Genomic DNA, 25,844 nt, shown 5'->3' on the forward strand with positions numbered 1-25,844 from the left:
CTGGTCCTCCTCCATACCAGCTGCATATCTCTGTTAACATTTCATTGATTCTGTTGGCTTGTTAGAGTGTTCTGGGCATGTTCTGAGCATTGCAAGCATATTGTACCTAGCACACCTGGAATGTGAGGCTGCAGTGAAGCAGTTTAGCTCTAGAAAAAGTATTTTTTGTCTCCAACAGGCTTCCAATTATAAGAAATCCAAAAATGATAGACAATTGCAGAAAATGAGGATCCAGAAATGATCAGTCGTTATTAAAATCTTCATTGAAATGTTAGAATAACACCTCATGACAAAACGAAATCAGGGACAAGATTTTATTCATGTCTGGGGATTAAGATAATTTGGTGTGGTTCAAACCATCATTTATAATTGAACAAAATCTTGTAATTTGTGAAGAAGGAAAATCAATCTGCACGTTCAGACCACTTCAAGGTAATGAGTTTGTATCAAAATAAAGACAGAGTTGGAAATTTCACTTAAAAACAAAATAGTAAGCTTCAGAGTCTGGTAATCCATGACTCCAGTTGCAGGCATTGGAGCCAAGGAAACAAAAGCCAAGTATTCAAAGGAAGAAAAGTCAGGGAGAGTATAGCCTTTCATCAACCATTCCACTCTCTAAATAGCAGCCCCAGAATACTACCACCACGTCGTGAAGTCCAAGCTTGTGACAGAACAAGGCCCAGAGGACCGTGCCCGTTGTAATAAAAGTACACGTAAAAAGCTTGCAGCTGTTTCATGTGGCATGCAACCTGGTTAATCAGGATTGTTTGCAGACTGATATAGAATCAGTAGTTGTTTGCTGTGATATTTTGCTGTGATATTTCTTTGCCAAATAGATTGCGATTGGACCAGACTGTCGTTGACCTCCGATGTATCCATGTTAGAGCAGGATGGGGTGAATAAGCAGTTTGACTTGACTGAGTTTCACGGGTTTTTTTTTTTTGGTTTAGCTTATGCCCGCTATGACTGAGGTTAAGGGTGCTGGAACAGTTTTTATAGTGGGGATGCTGAGAGCCATTAAACCAAACTGTAAACCCTGTGTATAATGGAAACCACTTCAAGCCAGTTCCAGCACCTATGTTCCAACAACCCTAGTTCTAGCACCTATGGCTGGGGGTAGGACTCTGCCCTTGCTTGCTAGTGAATGTGTGAGGGGAGGCTTTGCTTTTCATTTGATGTAAATGATTAGCGCCTCATTCCAAGATTAGTATATACCAATGGTCAAGAGTGGCCAGTGATCAATATCCTAATATGTCTTCACCAGCAAGAAGGAGCACATTTCCATACCAGTGGTAATGAATATCCAGTTTATCTGAATAGTCTTGCCTATTTATCTTGAACATGGACCTCACCATAGTCCCTGGGCCTTTGTTTCATCTAGGCTAGACTACTGTAATGTGATCCTAATTGGGTATGCCTTGAAAATGATCCAGAGGCTGCCACTTCCTCTTTAGGATAGGAGCAGAGAGAATATCTGAAAACTGATATGCTAGAAAATACAATCCAAGGTCTCACTATATAAAGCCTTTCAAAATCTAGGCTCTAAATGATTGCGCAATAGCCTCGCACTCCACTTCTCTGCCTGGCAGTTACACTCAGCTGGATCTGGTCCGCTTTTTCTCAGTAGTTTCAACAAGGGGTAGGCCAGGGGCAAGTTTTTCTTGTCCTTGTTTGTGGAACTCCCTCCCAGAGGTGGCTGCCAAAGCCCCTTGCTGGCTGCCTTTAAGGCATGCTGCAAGCCCTGTTTATTTCAGATGGCCTATCCTTGGCTGTTTTATGGGCTCCCTCCCTTTGTTTTTACATCTGCTACCCTTTTGTTTTTCCCTTTCCTCAAAGTATTTAGGAATTGAATCTTTTGGGGGTAGGAGCGTCTCTTTAATTCAGTCCGTGCAATGTTTTGTAACTTGCTATTAGATTTTGTTTCCCATTTTTAATGTGTCATATTTGGTTCTTTATGTTACAGCACAGAGATGCCTTACAGTTGGAGCCTTACAAATCATCAAATAAATAAAGTTTCATTTAGTGAAAGAAGGGTATGTCCAATATTGAAGTACAATTAGACCTGCTTATGGTGAAATTTAGTTTCAAGGAAATACGAAGAAAGACAAAAACTGATCCAATGCAGGGCAACATGCAAATTGTAATTCCAGTCATACTGAACTTCTATGTACCACAGTGCTTATTTTTGAATAAAAGTTCCACTATATGTAGTCAATAAGAAATGTAGCATTTAGATTTTGCTTTAGCTAATAGGCCAACCACTGATTAGTTTTAGGAATAGGTTAAACATTTATATGCTGCTATGGAGACTGATTATGCTGTGAGGTCCAGTATCAACAAAATAGAAGTCAAAACATGAGCACAGTCAGGAAATCTTGTACAGTAGGTGATAAATAATTATTTGGTTCATTGGCCACTTTCAGTGAGTCAAGAGGAAGCGCGTAATTGTAATCCTAGGGTCCAATGTATTGTGGGCCTACCATCAAATGCTAGGAATAAGACAGCATGTGTTTTACATTCCACATCAAATACTTTATCCCCATCACCAATTTTGTTTACCTTTACCTCCAGAGGTTCATCACATGAAGAAATAAAAATGGGGAATTCATTATTACTACTTTATCATTTGCATTATGTAAGCTACCCATTGTGCTAGGCATTGTACAGACAGACAGAAAAAAGACCTACCACAAGTGCTTACAGTCTGGTTTGTGATAAGATCAAACAGGTGGATGATACAGACGAACAAGTAGTGGGGAGGAGGAGGAATAGCAAAGCAAGCACTGTTTAAGAAGCAGAGATCTCAACTCAACAACCTCTTAGACATTGTCATCTGGAAATGCTTTATGGGCTGTTGTAATAATTGGTACTACAGCAGAAGGATGAGTCTGGGTATAATGTCATTCCACTTTCCTGAACTTGGGGAATCCAGTAAGTTACAAATCATGAATCTAAGCAAATCACAATTGTAAAATATTATTTAAAAACAGGACATTGAGAGAAGCCTGGTCCTGCAAAACAGTAAAATTATTAATCACTTGAATAATCCACATTAATCAGTACTGCTCAGTAGCAAAATTATCAATCAACTTGATGATCCAAGCAACCTTCCAAGGAAATGAGTCTACTTGGAATTTAAAAAGTGATAATGAAAAGATATAATGGAGAGAAAAATGACTGAGGAAAGATATAGAAACTCCTCAAAACCAGCTGTAATTCTGTCTCATTGTCACCAAGATGGCCATCCTCAATAGGACCAAAAGCGTGTACTCAGATCTTTTGTTCTGAGACTAAGGCTATGTCTACACTGCACTTTTGTTGATAAAACTTTTGTCAGGCAATTGGGCGTGGAAAAAACACACCCCTGACCAACAAAAGTTTTACCGACGAAAAGCTCTGGTGTGGACAACACTTTGTTGGCAGGAGATGCTCTCCCGCTGACAAGGCTACTGTCGCTTGTTGGGGATGGTTTTATTTTGCCAGCAGGAGAGCTCTCTCTTGCCGGCAAAGACCAGCTACACAGGAGACCTTACAGCAGCACAGCTGTACCTCTGTAAGGTATGCAGTGTAGACATAGCCTAAAGCATCGCTTTCTTCCAACCTTGAGAAAAAAGAATCCCTCCAAAAAAAGGCTAAAGATCAAAAGAAAGAAGTCAGTAAGTAATGCAGGGGAAATACCCCCAAAACAAAACAGGTGTAAATGAAACCAGAGAGCCTTGGAAATCTGAGAGATTATACTTAACATTGCTAAGCTTACAGTTAGTAAAAACAAAAAATTAAAATGCAACGAAAACAGCACATATTTAATGTGCAGGGAGAGAGGGGGAAAATGGCAGGCTATTAAAAGGACCCAAACAGCAACTTCAGGGCAGTGCCAGAAGCCATCTTGTGCCAGCTGATTTAAATGAATAATCTGGGATGTACTGCACAGCTATATCATTGAAGCAAAGAAAATATTGTGCAGAATAGTAAACAAAATTTAGACTCTGGACCAACATATTTTAAATACTGGAAGTGGTAGATAATAATTGTCTGTGATCCTGCAGTGCTTCATAGACAAGAAAAGAACGACAGACTAACTTGCCTCTGATGAAGACCAAAACTAATTTTTTTTTTTTTTTGGCAGCTATATGGATGGATAACTGAAAACTTCTGAACATAAAATTATAGGATACAGAGACTGGAGTTTAATTAGTAGTTTGTGTAATCAGTTAATGGCATTTCCACTGTTCAAAATGGACAGTAACTTTTTCATTCACTTGGAGAAGTGAGTTCCTCTGCTGTCCTAGAACATTCCTGTTTTTCTGGCTCAGCAGAGCTGAAACTTTTAGAATTTCAGGAAAAGAAGGCAAAAAATCTGACTAGAAAGGATCTTTAGTTTGTAGAGCTGGTTGATGACACAGGCTATTGAGTCCTTACAGAGAATTGTTTGTCTTCTGGTTTTAGATGGCTTTAATTCCTCCAAATTGCTCCTTGAATAATAGGAAAAAGGCAATTTGAATTTCAGTGACAGATTGGACATAACAGGTTGCAACTATTAGGTCTAATTTTACCATACTGAGAAATAAAATTGCCTAAACATAAACATCGATCACTGATGCAGTAAATTAATTTGTACAGAAAAAGTAGTTTAACTGCAGTGCACATTAAACATAGAAAATTTTCAGAATTACTGCTCTCTGAATTAATTTGTACACTTGTTTACTTGTTAAAAGCATGGCGTAAATTCTTTTCTCTTTTTTTTCCCTGGTAAGTTCACATTGTAAAAGGTGAAGACAATCATACTGATTGTTCAAAATGAACAGGTTCAATTTTCTAAACTATTATGAGCATAACTTAGGTTGTGGTTTGCTTCTGAACAAGTTAATAGAATTTCTAAAGATCTCTCTGAAATACTGTTTCATGCTAGCAAGGCAAACATGGCATTTTAATAGGCCTGAATTATGTTTTGTTAAGAATTGGTAGTGTGAAGTAATTAAAAAGTTTTATGATTTGCTTCAGCAATGAGTTTACATTCACATGTGCCCTCAGGCTTATTTAAACCATGAAAATCTTTCAGACTGCTTCTTAAAAATATTATATCTGTGTCTCCTTCCTTATACTGCCTCCTCCTTCTTCCTCAAAAACTATTTTAAATACTGTATACTATAATAAAACTTTAATATACTGTCTAGAAACTTTACAGTTTCAGCCACTCAGCAAAGTGTCTACCTGCTGAACTTTTTATTTCATTATTGCATTTTACTTTTAATGTAAGGGAACACATTTTCATTATTCTTGACCGACAGCTATAATTATATTGCTGCTAATCACATGTAATCACAAATTACATATAAGCTTTTTTAAAAGATTGTCTAAACCACAGTGGAACTGGAGCTGCCACTGTGGTTCATTTTGATGCTATCTGGTGTCTACTATTTTCAAGGACAGTAGTTCGATTCAAATACAGTTCTGATAAGTGGCAGGTTTTCATGTCTTTAATGCCCTGACAAGGGCATGGCTCTCAGGAGAGAGAGGTGAAACCAGTTGGAAAGAGGATTCCTTCTCTTCTCCTTTGTGCTGACACACCAAGATAATGGACAATTAATAGAGAACCTTCTCTGCAGGGGAAGTCTTGGGTTCTCACAACTATAAAAGTGCCCAGAGGGTGCTGAGATACAAAGGGGAAAGGGAGAAATAAAAACAAAGTATTAAACACACAAATAAAATGTTTAACTGTTCACTTACTGCTTTTTCACCTGAGATTATGGTGAATGATCTGTACAATCAGTATCAGCAGCCTGAACTGCTTTTTAGATCTAGTTCACTGTATTTGACATTAAATGTTACAGAAATCTTTCCATTTTTATAGCTATGGCTGTCATTTCAGTGGCAAGCAAGAGGGCTGGGTTCTATATTTTTCTTTTCTTTGATACTAGTTATATGGTTAAGTTACAGCTGGGTGCTATAATTGACTAGTTATGTCATGCTGTTTAGTCAGGAAAGCATGTTATGGAGGACAAACCTGAATAAACTGTCTCCTTTCCAGATTTTCCAGTCCCATAAGAGACTTGCAGGATGTTCTTCGGATTTTCTTTCAGGGAAGCTATTTTACTGCATCAGTTTACATAATTCAGATGGTCAGTTTCATTCACTGACCCTTTATGTTTATGCTTTACTGTGCCCGGGTAGTCCAGTTCACTACCCTTGAGTGTCTGTAGCATTCCAGAAAAGTGCTGCTCTCTTTTGTGTGCAATCTTCTGCTTGCTCAGATACTTCTAGAGTAATCCCCCCAGGTAGGGTCATGTAGGAGAGGAGTCACAGAGGTCAACTACAGTTGCTCACACTTAGGAGTCAACAGGCAAACTACCTTGGGGATTATTACAATGCCTGCCTGTATGCTGTTCCTCTGCACCAGATTTAGTGACTGATGATGTGCTCATGTGCCTCTGTATCCCAAGTATATAGAGAAAAGACATACAACATTTCCTGAAGTTAGACAAACCAAAGATTAGTCTAAACTGAGAATGGAACAGGTTAACTTTTCTTTCTCTCCCCTAAGCTTTCATTTGTCTCTAGCAGTACTGAGCTGTCAATATAGTGTACAGCTTCTGATAAGTATGGGTTCTCCTAAGCTTGAAGAGATCTGTCTGATAAGATAAGATGGCCTTAAAAAAAAGAGAGAGAGAGAGAAAGTACGTTAACTGCTTTGACTGCAAAATACCCCCTGGTAGCCAGAGATAAGACACCTTGAGCTGTTCGGAAGACCTTAGACAGGATGTAAATGAAGCCAATAAAAAAAACTCATTTCAAATCCAGCAACTATTCTGCTCTACTCTTCTTTCCAGCCCTGACAGAAAAAGGCTTAATTTACTGTATTTCACACCATGCTTCCATTCTAAAGTGAGGAAGCTGCAAAGGGTTGTTTTACTTACAGGTTTTTAACAAAGCAAAGATATCTAAATTTCTGGACAAGATTCTATTTCAGACAGTTAATCATGAGTTTCAGCAGGCTTTCCAAAATGGAACTAAATGTAAGAAAAGAATAATGTTGCCTTTTAAAAAGAATCTCTCCTTCCTATTTAGAATTAAATTTAAACCACCCAAACAAACTTTTATAAAAGTACTATTAAAGGTCTGAATTAAACTTTACATTTTTTAAATGTAAGAAGTTCAACTGACTGTGCATCCCTTACTACTTTACCTATGTGTGCTTCAGTGTTCTGGAAACTGTGAGCATAATTGATATGATTTCCTTGTATTTACATAAGATAGTGTTAATTTTTGTTCTTATCAGTTTTTGATCTTTCATCCATGTCGGGCTGCTGAGCCCATCAGATCTCATTTACAGTAGCTAAGAAGGGTTAGGTCTGGCCAGTAGTTGGATTGGAGATGTCACACCACTCTTGACCTCACTTGTTCCACTTGCACTTGCCCTTCGCCCATCGACACATGCTCTCATCCACACGGTTGTTCACCTACAGGCTCCAGTCAGGCTCTTTACTTCCTCCTCCCCTCCAGGGAAAAGAGCAGTGGGTCGAGCGTGGCCCTCTGTTTCCCTGTACTTTGTCTCCCTTTCCACCACACTTCACATCTCACTGACCTGAAAAAAAAGGTGCAAGGATGATTTTATCCTGCACTGTCTGTAGCTGCTGCTAGAAAATGTATTTGCCACCTACTACCTTGCTGTCAATGCAGCACACTAGTGTAAAAAGTGAAGTGACTTGTACTGATGCAGCTTACACTGGTTTCAAACTGAACTAAGCTTTGCCAGGGCAAGTCACTTTTTACGCTCGTTCAGCATGTCTACGCTAAGAGTTTGCACCAGTGCAGCTATGCTGGGGCGAAACCCCCCAGTGTGAATATGTACTGCTAACTTGGATGAAAAATACCACCCATCCCTGCCATTTAAAGGAATAAGCCGTTGTGTATTGTTTATTTACTGTGTTTAATTCTATCATACTCTCAAGTAATGTAACTTACTACAATGCTTTTGCTTTATTATCACTACCCTTTCTCTTTCTCCTTTAAGAGATCACCGTATGTCTTTTCCTTGTACTGTTTATCTCCTCCCCTATATTTTGCCTGACTCACTTCCCCCCCATCCAAATGTATCTAGCTCTCAATACACTACCTCTCTTTTATCACTTTTCCCATCAGTTTGTTCTTCCTGCCCATACTCATCCACTTGCCCACACACCTGTTCACCACCATGCATCCTGTCATTCAAAAGACTAGATAGCGCATAGCTTAAAGATTGAACATGAGGACTAAACTAAAAGAAGGGAATCGTCCAGGGGACAAGGCAAGCTTGTGCTTGGTTTTCTACCAAGGTGTTTTCCCTGAAACTTTATTAGGGACTCCATCTGTTGTGTCAGCTCCCTGGTGGCTGGGAGAATGCGCATGTGATCATGGAGGTTTGTAGGGCAGATGGAAGGCTGTGCAGATAACTCTGGTCTCCAGCAGAATCTCCAAGTTCTGCACATTTCAGGTGAAGAAAAGGAACAAACTCTGCCCCCTTCTCCCCCCAAGCTCTGACTGGAGAATGGGAAGAAAACTCCCCGAGTACAAACATGCAAGACCAGATGTTCTTTTCTTCCTTTTCTGTGCTTGGCCTGGAGAGAAGAGGTGAGCAAAGATGGTCTCAATGCACTTTTGTACCTGGGTGGGCTCCCCACACTGCTTAGAGCAGACCCATTTTGCCAGCCTGTAGCAGCCATCTAAAAGCCATTATGTGATAGAGAATGTGTTGACTACACCTCTTCTTGCCCTGGATGTGCTTTGTATTCTCTCAGCTGCAAAGGTGGCACCATAAGTCCATTCAACTGGTTCTGTGCTGTTGGTGAATTGCCCTTATGTTGGGGGGGCTCATTTTGCTGCCTTTCAGCAGCCCTTTGCTGTTGAATCAGTGACAAAGGGCTGTATTGCGGGGGAGAATCAGGGCCACAGTTTCCACTCCTATTCACAGTGGTAACTAGAGATAATGAGTCTCAGCAAAAGCAGAGAATCTATGAAATCACTCAAGTCTAATAAAGAACCTGACCCATTTTCTCTCAGTCATTCATAGTTGTCCTTAAGAAACGGTGTCAACACTACTACTAGTAACAAACCATAATGATTATCTTCCTGCTGCAATTTTGCATGGAAGATGTCGTTAATCATTTGGTTTGTTTTAACACTTGGTGTTAAATTTTTATATAAAGATTTCTAAGAGAAAATTAATATATTAAAATGTGCTTGGAGAGGGGTTTCCTTACCTCCCAATATCTTAATCTTTGACGTAATTGTTACGGGGATGACTTTTTCTTACCTTAGTTTCAGTGGAGCAGTGCTGGTGGTCTCTGACTCATACTATAGAAACTCAAACAACAACAGAAAAAGAAATAAAAACAGAGTGGAAGAAATGCAGTTTCAAAATTTTTTTTGTTCTGTTTAAACTGGAGACAAATGTGTTCGTTGACTCACTTAGTACCTTTTAGTCTGAAATAAAGAGCCCCTGTAAATTAATTGTGTAACATGGGATTCTCAGTTATGGAACATGGTATAACAAGCTCGGAGTGTGGTGCCTGTCATTAGTTATGTGTTGGGGAAGCACTGAAGATATACTTATACTTATACTTGTATAAGTAGGGGCATAGCGAGCAGATCGAGGGACGTGATCGTTCCCCTCTATTCGACATTGGTGAGGCCTCATCTGGAGTACTGTGTCCAGTTTTGGGCCCCACACTTCAAGAAGGATGTGGATAAATTGGAGAGAGTCCAGCGAAGGGCAACAAAAATGATTAGGGGACTGGAACACATGAGTTATGAGGAGAGGCTGAGGGAGCTGGGATTGTTTAGCCTGCAGAAGAGAAGAATGAGGGGGGATTTGATAGCTGCTTTCAACTACCTGAAAGGGGGTTCCAAAGAGGATGGCTCTAGACTGTTCTCAATGGTAGCAGATGACAGAATGAGGAGTAATGGTCTCAAGTTGCAGTGGGGGAGGTTTAGATTGGATATTAGGAAAAACTTTTTCACTAAGAGGGTGGTGAAACACTGGAATGCGTTACCTAGGGAGGTGGTAGAATCTCCTTCCTTAGAGGTTTTTAAGGTCAGGCTTGACAAAGCCCTGGCTGGGATGATTTAACTGGGAATTGGTCCTGCTTTGAGCAGGGGGTTGGACTAGATGACCTTCTGGGGTCCCTTCCAACCCTGATATTCTATGATTCTATGAAGAGTGATTCTACCCCAACAATTGAAAACTTCTTCCACGTCCACCCCCCGCATTGCCTTCAAAAACACAAAGGCTTGGTTTCCTTAAATAAATTGGATGATGACTGTGGTCTCTAGCTAGTTGCACATCAGCTTTTATTGAGGTTAAAAGTGAACTGTTTAAGAATGCACTGTTTTCTCTTTAATTTGGCTGTTGAAGATGGAATTCACTGAGCTCCATCTGTTCAAATGAACTTTAAGTAACAAGCAAGGAAAAATGTTGATGTTCCTTTCCACATACGTAATAGTAATGTGTCTTATGAAGAAGGCATAATGACCTGGAGACTTGCGTTGGCTTAGGAGAGCAGTACAGCAATGTTAGTGACTTACCTGGGCAATAAAGGGATTTTACAAAAAAGAGCATTTTTGAGGTCTAAGCTGTTGTTTCTGGGATCTGGTTTTTTTATCACAATATTTAAAATTTGGGGCGGAGAACCCCACCAACTGCTGCTGTCCGTGTAGAACCCCTTCAAGTGGCTTCCCCAGTAACCCAACTGTTAATGCATTTAATTGGTTCTCCAAGAGTAGTTTTGAAATAGTGATAGATTTTAAAAACATCTGTAAATTATAAATAATTTTTTAAAGTTCACATTTCTCTTTTGAATACCCATTACAGAGTATTAGTTTTCAAGTAGTTAAATAAGTTATGAGACAAATGAGTGAGTTTAATGTGGGACCATTGATGTGAAAAAAATGTGGTTGTTGTATTATTAAAGTTGCCGCTTTCCCAGAACTGTTTATATTTTGGGTCAGAATAAGTGGAGGAAATTGTGAAATAATGCATGTTTTGTTTAATGTGATGTTAAACTTTAACAGTTTCCGACGATCCTATTAAAAAAGTATAAAACAATAGCTTTGTTAGACAACCCGCACATTGTGATACATTTTCTATCATGTTGACACATACCTGGAAGACCTGAGGATAATACTTCTGTGTATACACTTATCACAAATTGTAAAGTATTGTTTTATATCAGTAATATCTAACCTCTTCATTTAACATTTGTTTTCACCTGCATGTTCCCATAAGATTCTTTATCTCATTTTCAAGGTAGCCCTGCAGACAATTAACAGCAGTAATAATATAAAATCTGTCCAGCACTAAAACGTGATATGGCCATTATAAGTAAACTATACAATTTATAATACCCACTCTACTCAAGTAACCACAAGAAAATGCAAAGATTTAACACATCAGAAGTCTTTGATCTTCCCAGTTAACTGACCTACCTGGCTGACATTTATTCTTCCAGTTTTTAACTTGAATTTTATATTGTAGGGGTCATCCTGAAAATTAGCAAGGGTGTGTGTTTGTGCGCATGTGAGCGCGCGCACGCAACACAGCACCCAGCACAATGGGATCTTGGTCTGTGGCTGGGGTAATACATATAAATAATAACACACACATGCACGTACACATGCCTATATATAATTACACAACATATACTTTGTGTGTGTGTGTGTGTATAAACAGTGTGCATACATGTCCTGTGCTAGATATACTTGATTTGTCAGTATTTTTTAATATTCCCTTCAAAAGTAACCATTGTTGTAAATCTTGGTCCTGTTTAGGAAACCTTGCTATGTAGTACTTGCCCATACATCGTGCTGAGTCCCATAAGGACAGTTATGTGACCAGTGTGCTGTTACAGTTAACTAGCCCAGGTAGCAAAAATATATCAGCAAGACCAGCGCTTGGGAAATGTCTGAGCATCTGAAGTATTGTATCTTTCTTGTTGGTTATGCGATAATCCTGCAGTATTAGTTCTTTTCGGTGACTCCTCACTGCAGGTGAAGGAAAGGATTTTTCTTACAGTTATGGCCTAGAATTGGGAATCAGAAGATCTGGGTTCTATTTCATCTCGATCACAGATTCCATTTGTGACCTGAGGACAATCATGTAGCTTCTCTGTGCTTCCGTAATCCCACCAGTAAAAATGGGGAGAATCCAGTAATGCTTTATATGGGTATTGTGAAACTTAATTTATTAATCTTTGTAAACACCTGACAGTTGTGGATCAGAGGCAAAACGGACATTTTGTTATTTTTTTTATGCTATTAAAAGGTTTGCTGCCATTTTTTCTAGAAACAAAGCTTGCGTTGTTTAAATTATATAGAAAAATAAGGCACAACAGAGCAACTCCTTCTGCACTGCAGAATATTCCAGTGAAAATGTGTGTATGTCATGCACTTGCCCAGAGTCTAACTGCTCTTTTCTGAAGCAGCACTGTTCAGTCAGCAGCACCAGGGATCAGATCACTTTCAAGACTTCACAACTACTGAGGTTGGCACATGAGTGGCTGGCTGCTCACACCACAGAGGTGCTTTGTACTCTGATGCTTCCCTGCCCCCATGGAATAACTCCTTCTGGAATTACTTCGCTTTTCTGTTAGTGAGCACTTTCCCCCAGAAATATGACTGAACAGGTGTTACTCTGCTACTAACTGAGTTTCCAGCTGTCCTCCTCCAACACAGACCAGGCAAAATCTGTTGTTTAGCGCTATTAGGCAGACTAGAGAACTATCAAGCCCGAGATGGAGGTCTTCCTTGCAGGATATGGCAGTTTTGTTGCCAGAGGATGGTCAGGAAGGCCTGGCTGGCTAACAAAGACAGTCCTTCAGCTGCTGGGTGTAGTTCCAGTTTTGCATCCCCTTTGGCAGCAGCACAGAGACTGCTGCAGTGTGGCCAGCCAGCAAAACTAGGAAATAAGGACCTCTTTTATTTACTCAGGCTGCTGAATCATGGGCATTTCTGTCTGCTTGGAGCAAAGTCAGGCAGCTCTACTTTCCACTGGAAGTCTCAGGAGTGTTTGGTACTTTCATCTCAGAGTGTTCACACACTTGTTTTAATGTGCTTTATGGAAATGGTGAAACTCAGCGAGTACGGTTGCTGTAGAAAAACATCTGCACTAACTATTCACACACACTTGCATCTTTAAATAGACTTTTTAGGCCTTGGAGCTGATTTCCAGAAAAGTTTTTCAGTTCTGAGAGCTAGAGCTCTCTTAGAGCCAGCTAGTGTGAAGTGACTGGTTCCAAAAATTAAAAATTTACATGGACATGTTAAGTGCATCACATTGAAATGCAGAATACTTGCCATAACACAAAAAAGGCATTTACAGTAGGTAGCACTTAGTGAGCACTGAAGGAAAAAAAAATACAAGTCAATACAGAAAATATAGTTTAAAACCCCAAGAAATACTCTATAAAATACTTAGGGTCGTATTTCGCCCTCCTAGATTTGCACATCTCCCATGGATTTCAGTGGCAGTTGTACACATGCATCTGAAGGTACAGTTTTGTCCAAAGTGTTTTATAAAAAGCTTGTTAAACATTTAAAATTAATGTAGTAATGTTGATGTAGTTGAATGTGTAGATGTCTCTAAATTTATGCACAGTTATATGCAGAGTAGCAACAAACTACTTATATTTTCTATGAGAGTGATTGTCGAAAAGGGATTTGGGGTCTATTCTCCTAACAGTAGGTGAAATTTACCCTCTCCGCACACAGCCAGATTTGAGTAGGGAATTCTGTGGGGATTGGAGAGGGTAAAATTCGTTACCCTGGCTGCAGGTCTGTTCAGAGTAGCTCTTCTGAGACTTCTGTAGCAGCCCATAGGTTAGAATAGCAGCTGCTGCAGTAGTGTTGTCGAAGGTAAACTGGGGTAAACTGAGTTCACCCACTTCTCATTTGGGAAATATGAGCTTTACTTTAGGTTTAGCCACTTCTTTTTTTACCACTACACCACTGAGCTACTGCTCTTCCTTACTTCCTATGTATGTTATGGCCGTGGAGTTATGGATCCTGTGACTCTTTCTTAATCGGCCCTAAACCTCACCAAGGTTACGTCTACACTGCACATCGCTGATGGTGGTGTGTAGCATACGTGGAGCTACTCGCTGCAGTGAAAAGGATGCGTCCACATTGAGTTGTGGAGCTACATGTGTCAATGAAAGACACTGGCAGCAGGGAGGCAGCAGGGAAAGCTTTCGTTGCAGCGGGGAAAGCTGCCTGAGTCTTTCCTTGCTGCCGGAGTCATTTCTGGCAGTGTTGACGCGGCGGCCCTGCTTGGGCAAGCAGAGCGATGAAGTGTATGTATTCACATACATACCTACACCCTTCAGGCATATCAGGCATATCATATTGCCTGAGCGTGCCTCACTGGCTACCCTGCCATTTATGCCCCTGTTGGGGGGCTACGCATGTGTGTACAGTCCATGCCATCAAAAGGCATGCAGTGTAGATGTAATTCAAGTATGTTGACCTGTTAAAGGCTGGCACAGAGTCTCCCCTTATGGCGAAAAGTACATGCAGAAGCCTTTACCTCATCCCTTCGTGGTTGGTCTCCTTGTGGCCCTTTTCATGAAGCCACACTGCAGCATTAAAGTGGTGTAGAGAGGAGTGTGTGTAGAATTTTTAATAAGGAGCCTGCTATTGCCTTACACTGATGTTATCTGGGGGGATTCCCCATGTTTTAGTAGGCAAATAGCTCCTTTTATCACACTGAAGAAGTAAATTTCCAATTTTAAAATATAATTGCAGAAGTTAGTCTTTGCAAGTCTTAATTTTTTTTAAATGAGATTTCTTTTTTTATGCTGAGGGTTATTGCACTGAATCATTTTGGACTTGATTCATAAAAATGCTGCAAAGGAAAGGCTTTTGTACTCTATTAACTCTGTTCCCCTTCTACTTTTTTTTTTAACCTTGTATAAAAGCTAAAGGAGCATTCTCCAAACAAACAAAGGGACTTGGATGGGGGAGAAGGAAGGGGGCCACCATTTTCTTATATCTTGGTCACACCTGAAACCTGAACCTGGCCCTGCAGCTTGCTTGCCATCCATTCGAGATTTACAAGCTAAAGGGAACGGTTATGTAATAGGTAAAACCAGGCAGACAGTGGCCACAAGAAGGAAGTGATTTAGTACAGTGCCAGTGACTGTGCACTATTTATAACACTTCTTGTATATTTCTCCAAACATTTATACAAAAATATGTCATGCCTGGATAGGGTAATACAATTTAATACTAAATTTGGTTCCAAAATATGGTAGCCTAGGCAGTTGCAGACTACTTTTCTTTGCTCAGTTGCATGACACAAATTCCTGTTTACCTGCCAGCAGTGTACTGGTTCATCTGTCAGGCATGTATTTGATTTTTAAAGGACAAAGGGTGTGTGTGTGTTTGTTCGTTTTAACAAAGCTTGCTGGAAAATTTCACTCAACATAAAATGGTGACAAAAATGTGTAAAGGTGGTCGGGGGGAGATTAAAAATTGAATTTTTTGTCCTGTTTTGCTACCTGCTCTAGTTTTTAAGCCAAAACCAGCCATTTGAAAGTGAAGAATGTAGATTTTCATCAGGCGGCTTGTGTGAATGAAGCAGCCGTTAGTATAACAATTAAAAAAACCCAACTGTCCAGTAATTATTTAGTATCCATCTTGAACAATGAAAAGCTTTGTTAAGTATTTTAGTAGATGATAGGTTGTTAGTACCTGGAAGGAGTGATATTTTGAAAGAAAATAAACACCTTTGTCATCTGTTCAACAAGATGGTAGGATTGTTTGTTTGTAGGGCTGTCAAGCAATTAATCACGCTGTTAAACAATAATAGGATACCATTTATTTAAATATTTTTGGATGTTTTCTACAGTTTCAAATGTATTGATTTCAGTTTCAACACAGAACACAAATTATACAGTGCTCACTTTATATTTATTTTTATTACAAATATTTGCACTGTAAAAAAACAGAAAAGAAATAGTATTTTTCAATTCACCTAATACAAATACTATAGTGCAATCTCTTTGTCATGAAAGTTGAACTTACAAATGTAGAATTATGTACAAAAAAACCTGCATTCAAAAATAAAACAATGTAAAACTTTAGAGCCTACCAGTCCACTTAGACCTACTTCTTGTTCAGCCAATCACTCAGATGAACAAATTTGTTTACATTTGCAGGAGATAATGCTGCCCGCTTCTTGTTTAAAATGTCACCTGAAAGTGAGAACTGGTATTTGCATGGCACTTTTGTAGCTGGCATTGCAAGGTATTGATGTGCCAGATATGCTAAACATTTGTATGCCCCTTCATGCTTCGGCCGCCAATCCAGAGGACGTGCTTCCATGCTGATGACACTCGTTAAAAAATAATGTGTTAATTAAACTTGTGACTGAACTCCTTGGGGGAGAATTGTATATCTTCTGCTCTGTCTTAGAATCATAGAATGTCAGGGTTGGAAGGGACCTCAGGAGATCATCTAGTCCAACCCCCAGCTCAAAGCAGGACCAGTCCCCAGCATTACCTGCATTCTGCCATATATTTCATATTATAGTAATCTTGTATGATGACTCAGCACACAGTCTGAACTATTGAACTCTTGGTGACTATTGAAAGCAATCCAGGAGATTTTAATAGGATATTTTAAGAAAATGACATTGTTATGTTGGAAAAAAGTTTCCCAGAATAGCTTCAATCAGAGTTGGCAACCCTACATGTAAATATATCATGATGCTGGCTACAACAATGCTATGTGGATGCCTGTTCTCACTTTCAGGTGACATTGTAAACAAGAAGTGGGCAGCATTATCTTCTGCAAATGTAAACAAACTTGTTTGTCTGAGCGACTGGCTGAACAAGAAGGAAGACTGAGTGGACTTGTAGGGTCTAAAGTTTTACATTGTTTTGTTTTTGAGTGCAGTTATGTAACCAACAAAATCTATATTTATAAGTTGCACTTTCATAATAAAGATTGCACTACAGTACTTGTCTGAGGTGAGTTGCAAAATACAATTTCTTTTATCATATTTATAGTGCAAATATTTGTAATAAAAATAATTATATAAAGTGAGCACCATACATTTTGTATTCTGTATTGTAATTGAAATCAATATGGTTGAAAATGTAGAAAAACATCAAAAAATTTCATTTTTAATAAATTTCAATGGGTATTCTATTATTTAATAGTGCGATTAAAACTGTGATTAATCACAATTAGTTTTTTAATCACGATTAATTTTTTTGAGTCAATTTGTTTAAATGTCTTTTCTGTAGGCCAATTGGATAGTGTGTGTGTGTGCGTATGCATGTGTCTGTGTGTGTGTGTATGTGTCATGTGTAGATAATTTGTAAAAACCTCTCTTTCAGAGTCAAACAAGAGGATACAAAATGCAGTTTTCAACTTATATTGAAAAGCATTGTTGCAATGGGCAGGGTTCCAGGATTGGTGTTTGGTTGTTTTCTCAGAGTTAGATGGTTGCCATCTGGCATTGATAGTGAGATGGCGTTGTCATCAGTTTCTAGAGGCAGGAAAGGAATGAATCCTCATCTGTTTCCTGTGGATAAGCAGGAGGCTGATAATCTAGTAAAATCTTGTTACCTTAAAGAAAGCAGGCTTGGAATTTGTTTACATGATAAAAGCCAACTCTAACTTTTCATGTTAATATGATAAGTTTCTTTGTGAGAGGGTTGTAGATGTTAAGAAACTTAGCATTTGTTGAAAAATATCTTAAGAAAAATACCTTCCCCATGGGTTTATTCAGTCATTTTCTATAGTATTATCTTAATCAACTTTGTTTTTAAAAGGAAATAAGACAACGATGTTGCCCCTGGAAGGGAATAAAGAATAATTTGCTTTAGATGGAGCTGTTGGGCATTTTTTGTATTTTTTTTTAAAGTTTTTATACTAAGAGAAATGTAGTCATTAAACCACAGTACACCGGACCCTCGCTAGAACGCAGGATTTGGGATCCATGTGTGGTACTGCGGGGACCGCGTTATAGCGGGGACCACATTAAAATCCAAGTAATTATAGGCCTGTTAGTTTGACATCTGTAGTATGCAAGGTCTTGGAAAAATTTTTGAAGGAGAAGGTAGTTAAGGACATTGAAGTCAATGGTAAATGGGACAAAATACAACATGGTTTTACAAAAGGTAGATCGTGCCAAACCAACCTGATTTCCTTCTTTGAGAGAGTAACAGATTTTTTAGATAAAGGAAACGCAGTGGATCTAATTTATTTAGATTTTAGTAAGGCGTTTGATACTGTGCCACATGGGGAATTATTAGTTAAATTGGATAAGATGGGCATCAATAGGAAAATTGAAAGGTGGATAGGGAATTGGTTAAAGGGGAGACTACAACGGGTCCTACTGAAAGGTGAACTGTCAAGTTGGAGGGAGGTTACCAGTGGAGTTCCTCAAGGATCAGTTTTGGGACCAATCTTATTTAATCTTTTTATTACTGACCTGGGCACAAAAAGTGGGAGTGTGCTAATAAAGTTTGCAGATGATACAAAGCTGGGAGGTATTGCTAATTTAGAGAAGGACAGGGATACCCTACAGGAGGATCTGGATGACCTTGTAAACTGGAGTAATAGGAATAGGATGAAATTTAATAGTGAGAAGTGTAAGGTCATGCATTTAGGGATTAATAACAAGAATTTTAGTTATAAGCTAGGGACGCATCAACTAGAAGTAACGGAGGAGGAAAAGGACCTTGGAGTATTGGTTGATCATAGGTTGACTATGAGCTGCCAATGTGATATGGCTGTGAAAAAAGCTAATGTCGTCTTGGGATGCATCAGGAGAGGTATTTCCAGTAGGGATAAGGAGGTTTTAGTACCGTTATATAAGGCACTGGTGAGACCTCACCTGGAATACTGTGTGGAGTTCTGGTCTCCCATGTTTAAGAAGGATGAATTCAAACTGGAACAGGTACAGAGAAGGGCTACTAGGATGATCCGAGGAATGGAAAACTTGTCTTATGAAAGGAGACTCAGGGAGCTTGGCTTGTTTAGCCTAACTAAAAGAAGGTTGAGGGGAGATATGATTGCTCTCTATAAATATATCAGAGGGATAAATACCAGAGAGGGAGAGGAATTATTTAAACTCAATACCAATGTGGACACAAGAACAAATGGATATAAACTGGCCACTAGGAAATTTAGATTAGAAATTAGACGAAGGTTTCTAACCATCAGAGGAGTGAAGTTTTGGAATAGCCTTCCGAGGGAAGTAGTGGGGGCAAAAGATCTATCTTGCTTTAAGATTAAACTCGATAAGTTTATGGAGGAGATGGTATGATGGGATAACATGGTTTTGGTAATTAAATATTCATGGTAAATAGGCCCAATGGCCTGTGATGGGTTTTTAGATGGGGTAAGATCCAAGTTACCCGGGAAAGAATTTTCTGTAGTATCTGGCTGATGAATCTTGCCCATATGCTCAGGGTTTAGCTGATCGCCATATTTGGGGTCGGGAAGGAATTTTCCTCCAGGGCAGATTGGAAGGCCCTGGAGGTTTTTCGCCTTCCTCTGTAGCATGGGGCACGGGTCACTTGCTGGAGGATTCTCTGCTCCTTGAGGTCTTCAAACTACAATTTGAGGACTTCAATAGCACAGATATAGGTGTGAGGTCTTTTTTAGGAGTGGTGGGTGAAATTCTGTGGCCTGCATTGTGCAGGAGGTCAGACTAGATGATCATAATGGTCCCTTCTGACCTAAATATCTATGAATCTATCTATGAATCTATGAAAATGAATTGCAATTAAAGTAATTAAATTTGGGATCCATGGCTGCGACCGCGTTATATGCGAATTCGTGCTATATAGGTGGTGCACGTTCTAGTGAGGGTCCGGTGTATTTGTTTGTTTAAAAGGAAGGCTGCAAAAATCCCAGATGGTACCTGTTAAGCACTTAGTTAAAACTCACCTGGTCCAGAAGTGAAGTAATATCATGGATAACTAGTTTAGTTTAATAGCTGGCTTGTGTTTTGTTTGTCGTTTCTTTGTTATTCATAAATCTTTCAGTTTTTACTATAATCATGTATCATTTTTTCCTGTTTCCAGTTTTTCACAAGTTGCTTTGTCTATGATCACCTAAAAGTACAGGTTCTATTTAACTAAGGAAGTTCAGCTGGCTGAGACTTTTGCAAAAAGGAAGAAATGGTGGGCAACCTCTTGAACTTTAGAAACAAAATACACTGTTGGGAACTGGCTCTTGTGAAACTTTCTCATTTTCCTTGATCCCAGCTGACTTAGTACAATAATATTTGTTAGTTTGTTTTGAACATTTAATAATCCATTTTCTGGCTTGAGGTTACCAAATGGTAGTTATTGAAGAGATTCTGGCAGCATTATTTTTAGAGAAGACATCACTTTTATTATGGTTTTTGTCCATTTCCTTCCTTGTAATTTTTTAATATTATTTTGTTGAGGGCACCAAAGTCTATATCAATAATAACCCCGAAAAGATTTCTGTTTTCAGAACCAACTTTAAGGGGGAAAAAATAGAGGAAAAGAACAGGGAATTTTTATTAAATACTAGGCATGTGGGTTGACTGCATTAATTGTAAATCATTTCTGTAATATTTCCTTCTTTCACGGACTCTTCAGATGATCACATAATATGCAAATCATTTTACAATGGATACAAAAGAAACATTAAATATATTAAAATCTGCATTTTAATAAAGTTGTCAATGTATAATATATATCCTGCAACTGAGAGAGGATGATAAAAAAGCAATAAAAGGATAATATAGGCACAGAACTATTTAATAACTTTTCATATTTTACAGTTTGATAAAAATAAATGTGGGATAAAAAAAAGCTGTTGGAGGTGAAAAGTATCCCATTTCAAGTTTAGTACATTGCGTATTTGTTCCAGCTATTTGCATGTTTATACACATTTAGTGTATCCTTTGAACTCCAGGGGAATAAGCGTATGTGCACTTTTTTTCCTCATTCCAGATGGAGTGGATATTGAGGATGACCCCACTTGCTCATGGCCAGCTTCATCACCTTCCAGCAAAGACCAGACTTCACCAAGCCATGGAGAAGGTTGTGATTTTGGTGAGGAAGAGGGTGGCCCAGGATTGCCTTATCCGTGCCAGTTCTGTGACAAGTCATTCAGTCGGCTCAGCTACTTAAAACATCATGAGCAGAGTCACAGCGACAAGCTCCCTTTCAAATGCACATATTGCAGTCGCCTCTTCAAACACAAGCGGAGCAGAGATCGCCATATAAAGCTTCACACGGGAGACAAGAAGTATCACTGCAGTGAATGTGATGCGGCATTTTCAAGGAGTGATCACCTTAAAATTCACTTAAAGACTCATACATCCAACAAGCCATATAAATGTGCCATTTGTAGACGTGGATTCCTTTCGTCTAGTTCACTGCATGGTCACATGCAGGTTCATGAAAGAAACAAGGATGGTTCTCAGTCTGCCTCCAGAATGGAGGAGTGGAAAATGAAAGACACTCAGAAATGCAGTCAGTGTGAAGAAGGCTTTGATTTCCCTGAAGATCTTCAGAAACACATAGCAGAATGCCACCCCGAGTGTTCCCCTAATGAAGACAGGGCTGCTCTTCAATGTGTTTATTGCCATGAACTCTTTGTAGAGGAAAGTTCTCTTGTAAATCACATGGAGCAAGCTCATAATGGTGAAAAGAAGAATTCATGCAGCATTTGCTCAGAGAACTTCCATACTGTGGAAGAACTGTACAGCCACATGGATAGTCACCAGCAGCCCGAATCATGCAATCATAGCAACAGCCCTTCTTTGGTAACTGTTGGCTACACCTCAGTATCTAGCACCACTCCAGATTCAAACCTCTCGGTGGATAGTTCAACAATGGTAGAAACGGCTCCCCCAATAACAAAGGGTCGTGGAAGAAAGCGGGCAGCCCAACAAGTACCAGATATCACTGGTCCTTCGAATAAGCAAGCAAAAGTTACCTATAGCTGCATTTATTGCAACAAACAGTTATTTTCAAGCCTTGCAGTTCTGCAGATACACCTGAAAACTATGCATTTAGATAAACCTGAACAAGCGCATATCTGTCAGTATTGTTTGGAGGTGTTACCTTCACTTTATAATCTGAATGAACATCTTAAGCAAGTTCATGAAGCTCCAGACCCAGCACTGATTGTTTCTACCATGCCTGCCATGGTCTACCAGTGCAACTTCTGCTCTGAAGTATTTAATGACCTCAACACTCTTCAGGAACATATCCGATGTTCTCATGGGTTTGCAAACCCTGCTGCTAAAGACAGTAATGCATTCTTTTGTCCCCATTGCTACATGGGATTTCTTACTGATTCTTCTTTGGAAGAGCATATTAGACAAGTCCATTGTGATCTTAGCAGTTCCCGTTTTGGTTCCCCTGTACTTGGAACCCCAAAAGATCCAGTAGTAGAAGTATATTCCTGTTCCTACTGTACTAATTCTCCAATATTTAACAGTGTCCTTAAATTGAACAAGCATATCAAGGAGAACCATAAGAACATTCCTTTGGCATTGAATTACATCCACAATGGAAAGAAATCTAGAGCCTTGAGCCCCTTATCTCCTGTAACTATTGAGCAAACTTCCTTAAAGATGATGCAAGCTGTAGGTGGTGCTCCTCCACGTCCTGCAGGTGAATATGTCTGTAATCAATGTGGTGCTAAGTATACGTCTCTGGATGGTTTTCAGACTCATTTAAAAACCCACCTTGACACTGTCCTGCCAAAACTGACCTGCCCTCAGTGCAACAAGGAGTTTCCAAACCAAGAGTCGCTGCTGAAGCATGTTACAATTCATTTCATGATAACTTCTACATACTATATCTGTGAAAGCTGTGACAAGCAGTTTACTTCAGTGGATGACTTGCAAAAACACCTGCTTGACATGCATACGTTTGTATTCTTCCGCTGCACCTTGTGTCAAGAGGTTTTTGACTCCAAAGTCTCCATTCAACTACACCTGGCTGTGAAGCACAGCAATGAAAAGAAGGTATACAGGTGCACATCTTGTAACTGGGACTTCCGTAATGAAACTGACCTACAGCTTCATGTTAAACACAATCACCTGGAGAATCAAGGGAAAGTGCACAAGTGCATTTTCTGTGGCGAGTCGTTCGGTACAGAGGTGGAGCTTCAGTGCCACATTACTACACATAGCAAAAAATACAACTGCAAATTCTGCAGCAAAGCTTTTCATGCTATTATATTGCTAGAGAAACACTTGAGGGAAAAACACTGTGTTTTTGAAACTAAAACTCCAAACTGTGGAACAAATGGAGCATCGGAGCAAGTTCAGAAAGAAGAAGTGGAGCTCCAGACCTTGTTGACAAATAGCCAGGAGTCACATAATAGCCATGATGGCAGTGAAGAAGACGTTGATACATCAGAGCCCATGTACGGTTGTGACATTTGTGGAGCAGCATACACAATGGAAACTCTCCTGCAGAATCATCAGCTTCGAGACCACAACATCCGACCTGGAGAAAGTGCTATAGTTAAGAAGAAGGCAGAGCTGATTAAAGGGAATTACAAGTGTAATGTGTGTTCTCGAACATTCTTCTCTGAAAATGGGCTCCGTGAACATATGCAGACACACTTGGGACCAGTGAAACATTATATGTGCCCAATATGTGGTGAGCGGTTTCCATCTCTTCTGACTCTTACTGAACATAAAGTCACACATAGTAAGAGCCTGGACACTGGAAACTGCAGAATTTGCAAAATGCCTCTACAGAGTGAGGAGGATTTTTTAGAGCATTGCCAAATGCACCCTGATTTGAGAAATTCCTTAACAGGATTCCGCTGTGTGGTATGCATGCAAACAGTGACTTCTACCTTGGAACTGAAAATCCATGGGACATTTCACATGCAAAAAACAGGAAATGGCTCTGCAGTGCAGTCCACAGGGCGTGCACAGCACCTTCAGAAACTGTACAAATGTGCTTCTTGCCTGAAGGAATTCCGCTCAAAACAGGATTTAGTGAAACTTGACATCAATGGTCTGCCATATGGTCTGTGCGCTGTTTGTGTTAATCTCAGTAAAAGTGGTAGTCCAAGTGTCAACATCCCTTCAAGCAGTAACAGACAAGGCTTGGGTCAAAATGAGAACTTGAGTTCCATTGAGAACAAAAGCAAGGCAGGGGGACTGAAGACTCGCTGTTCTAGTTGCAATGTTAAATTTGAATCAGAAAGTGAACTACAGAATCATATCCAGTCAATCCACAGAGAGCTTGTTCCAGACAGCAACAGTACACAGCTGAAAACACCACAAGTATCTCCAATGCCCAGAATCAGCCCTTCTCAATCTGATGAGGTAAAATTTTTTCTTTTGCTGTTGCTGCTTTTCACCTTTTTGATAAAACTTCCCCATTTTACACTGCCGTTTTCTCAGGCCTTATTGTTATTTGCCAGAAACTGCTTAGATTGAACCATGGAATAGTTCCTCCCATAGCCGTTAGCTAGCAATTACTTGCTTTTTGATATGCCTTGTGTTTTGGCTTGATTGGTGTAGAATAGGACTAATTCCAGTCTCCCTAGGATATTGTCTTCTGTATTACTGAGAGACCAGTCTTCATGCCAGCACAACTGAGATCTGGAATCTTAACTTAGCTTCATTGCAAGTCGGAATCCCTTGCTATATGGCTTGCGCTTATGGCATAGAGTATTAATGACACAGAATTAAAATACATAGAGCCAATATGCTGGCAAAAAGGATGAACGTTCAAAAAATATTTGTGAACAACAAATTGGGGAGTTATTTTTGTAAATTATGTTTCAGACATTAATTTTCCCTGTCTTTACCGTACTTTGATTAAAATGAAACTCAGCAATTTGTCACCTACCTAGGGTAAATGGTGAAATGGGCTTTCTATGGCAATTCCATTTTTAATTTTCTTTTTATTAACAATATTTTAGGTAGCACAAGGTCACCAATGCACCAAGTACCTGAGGATTTAAACTTCATCTATGCAGAACAACTTTAAAAGTAAAATTACACATAAATAGTAGTCCCAAATTTTTGAAAGATTTCTTCTGCTCTCACTTGTTTACATTAGCTTAAGAGATAATGTGGGGGTGGTATTAAGGGTGGAGGGAAATGTCACAACCGATCCATGTGGGAGGTGAAGGGAGAGTCTTTTTTGCCTTAATACGTTCAATGAATAAAATGAGTTAATTAGCATTTTGGGGATGAGTTCTTGCATATAGGACTCTCAACAACTTAAGAAACCTAATAGCTCAATACACACACACAGACACACACACACACACAGACTCTCTCTCTCTCTTCCAAAAGTAGCTTGTACCCAAAGTCTTGCTAAACTTTGCTATGGGATGCACATTGATGTAGCATGGGTGGGGAGAATGGGCCCAAACAATTGTTTTCCCACCACACCATATTTGTGATGCCATCTGCTAGGATAAACACATACCTTAGAATAGCACATGGTAGGCTGACTTGCCTTATTTCTTTGAAAAGTCATCTTAGTTCCATTTCACTCTTCTCCGATATTACTTGCAATTTCTTGAGGCTTACAAAGGTCCCTAGCTCCTCAGGCACATTGAAAACCTATCCTGGTTTCCCCAAGCACACTCAAAACCATGTACATTAAGACATATTCCCAGGTTGTTGGCCATTTCCTTGGCACCCTCAAAAGCTATTATACTTTTTAACGAATTGGTTCAACATCTACATTTTTATTGTGCTTCATGAGCTTGGAGGATGTCATAATCAGAGTTCCTGTAACCTGATTGGCCTCTCTGCTTTCCATTGATAAAACCAACCACTTTAACAGTTTGGGGAAGTCAAAAATCCACATAGTTTCAAAGAA

The 25,844-nt window shown here is 39.4% G+C and overlaps 1 protein-coding gene across 6 annotated transcripts in view; it reads left to right on the plus strand.

The window, feature by feature from the left end:
- The window catches only part of ZNF521 (zinc finger protein 521), a 269,241-nt gene that overhangs the window by 95,948 nt on the left and 147,449 nt on the right, over positions 1–25,844 (plus strand). For all 6 annotated transcript variants that reach the window (XM_073331350.2, XM_073331352.2, XM_073331354.2 and 3 more), the window contains one exon: positions 20,976–24,328. In XM_073331350.2, the coding sequence (XP_073187451.1) occupies positions 20,976–24,328 (3,353 nt within the window). The remainder of the gene's footprint in view (positions 1–20,975; positions 24,329–25,844) is intronic.

The sequence above is a fragment of the Lepidochelys kempii genome, chromosome 2 (assembly GCF_965140285.1).
Source record: "Lepidochelys kempii isolate rLepKem1 chromosome 2, rLepKem1.hap1, whole genome shotgun sequence".
In the NCBI taxonomy this organism is placed as follows: Eukaryota; Metazoa; Chordata; order Testudines; family Cheloniidae; genus Lepidochelys; species Lepidochelys kempii.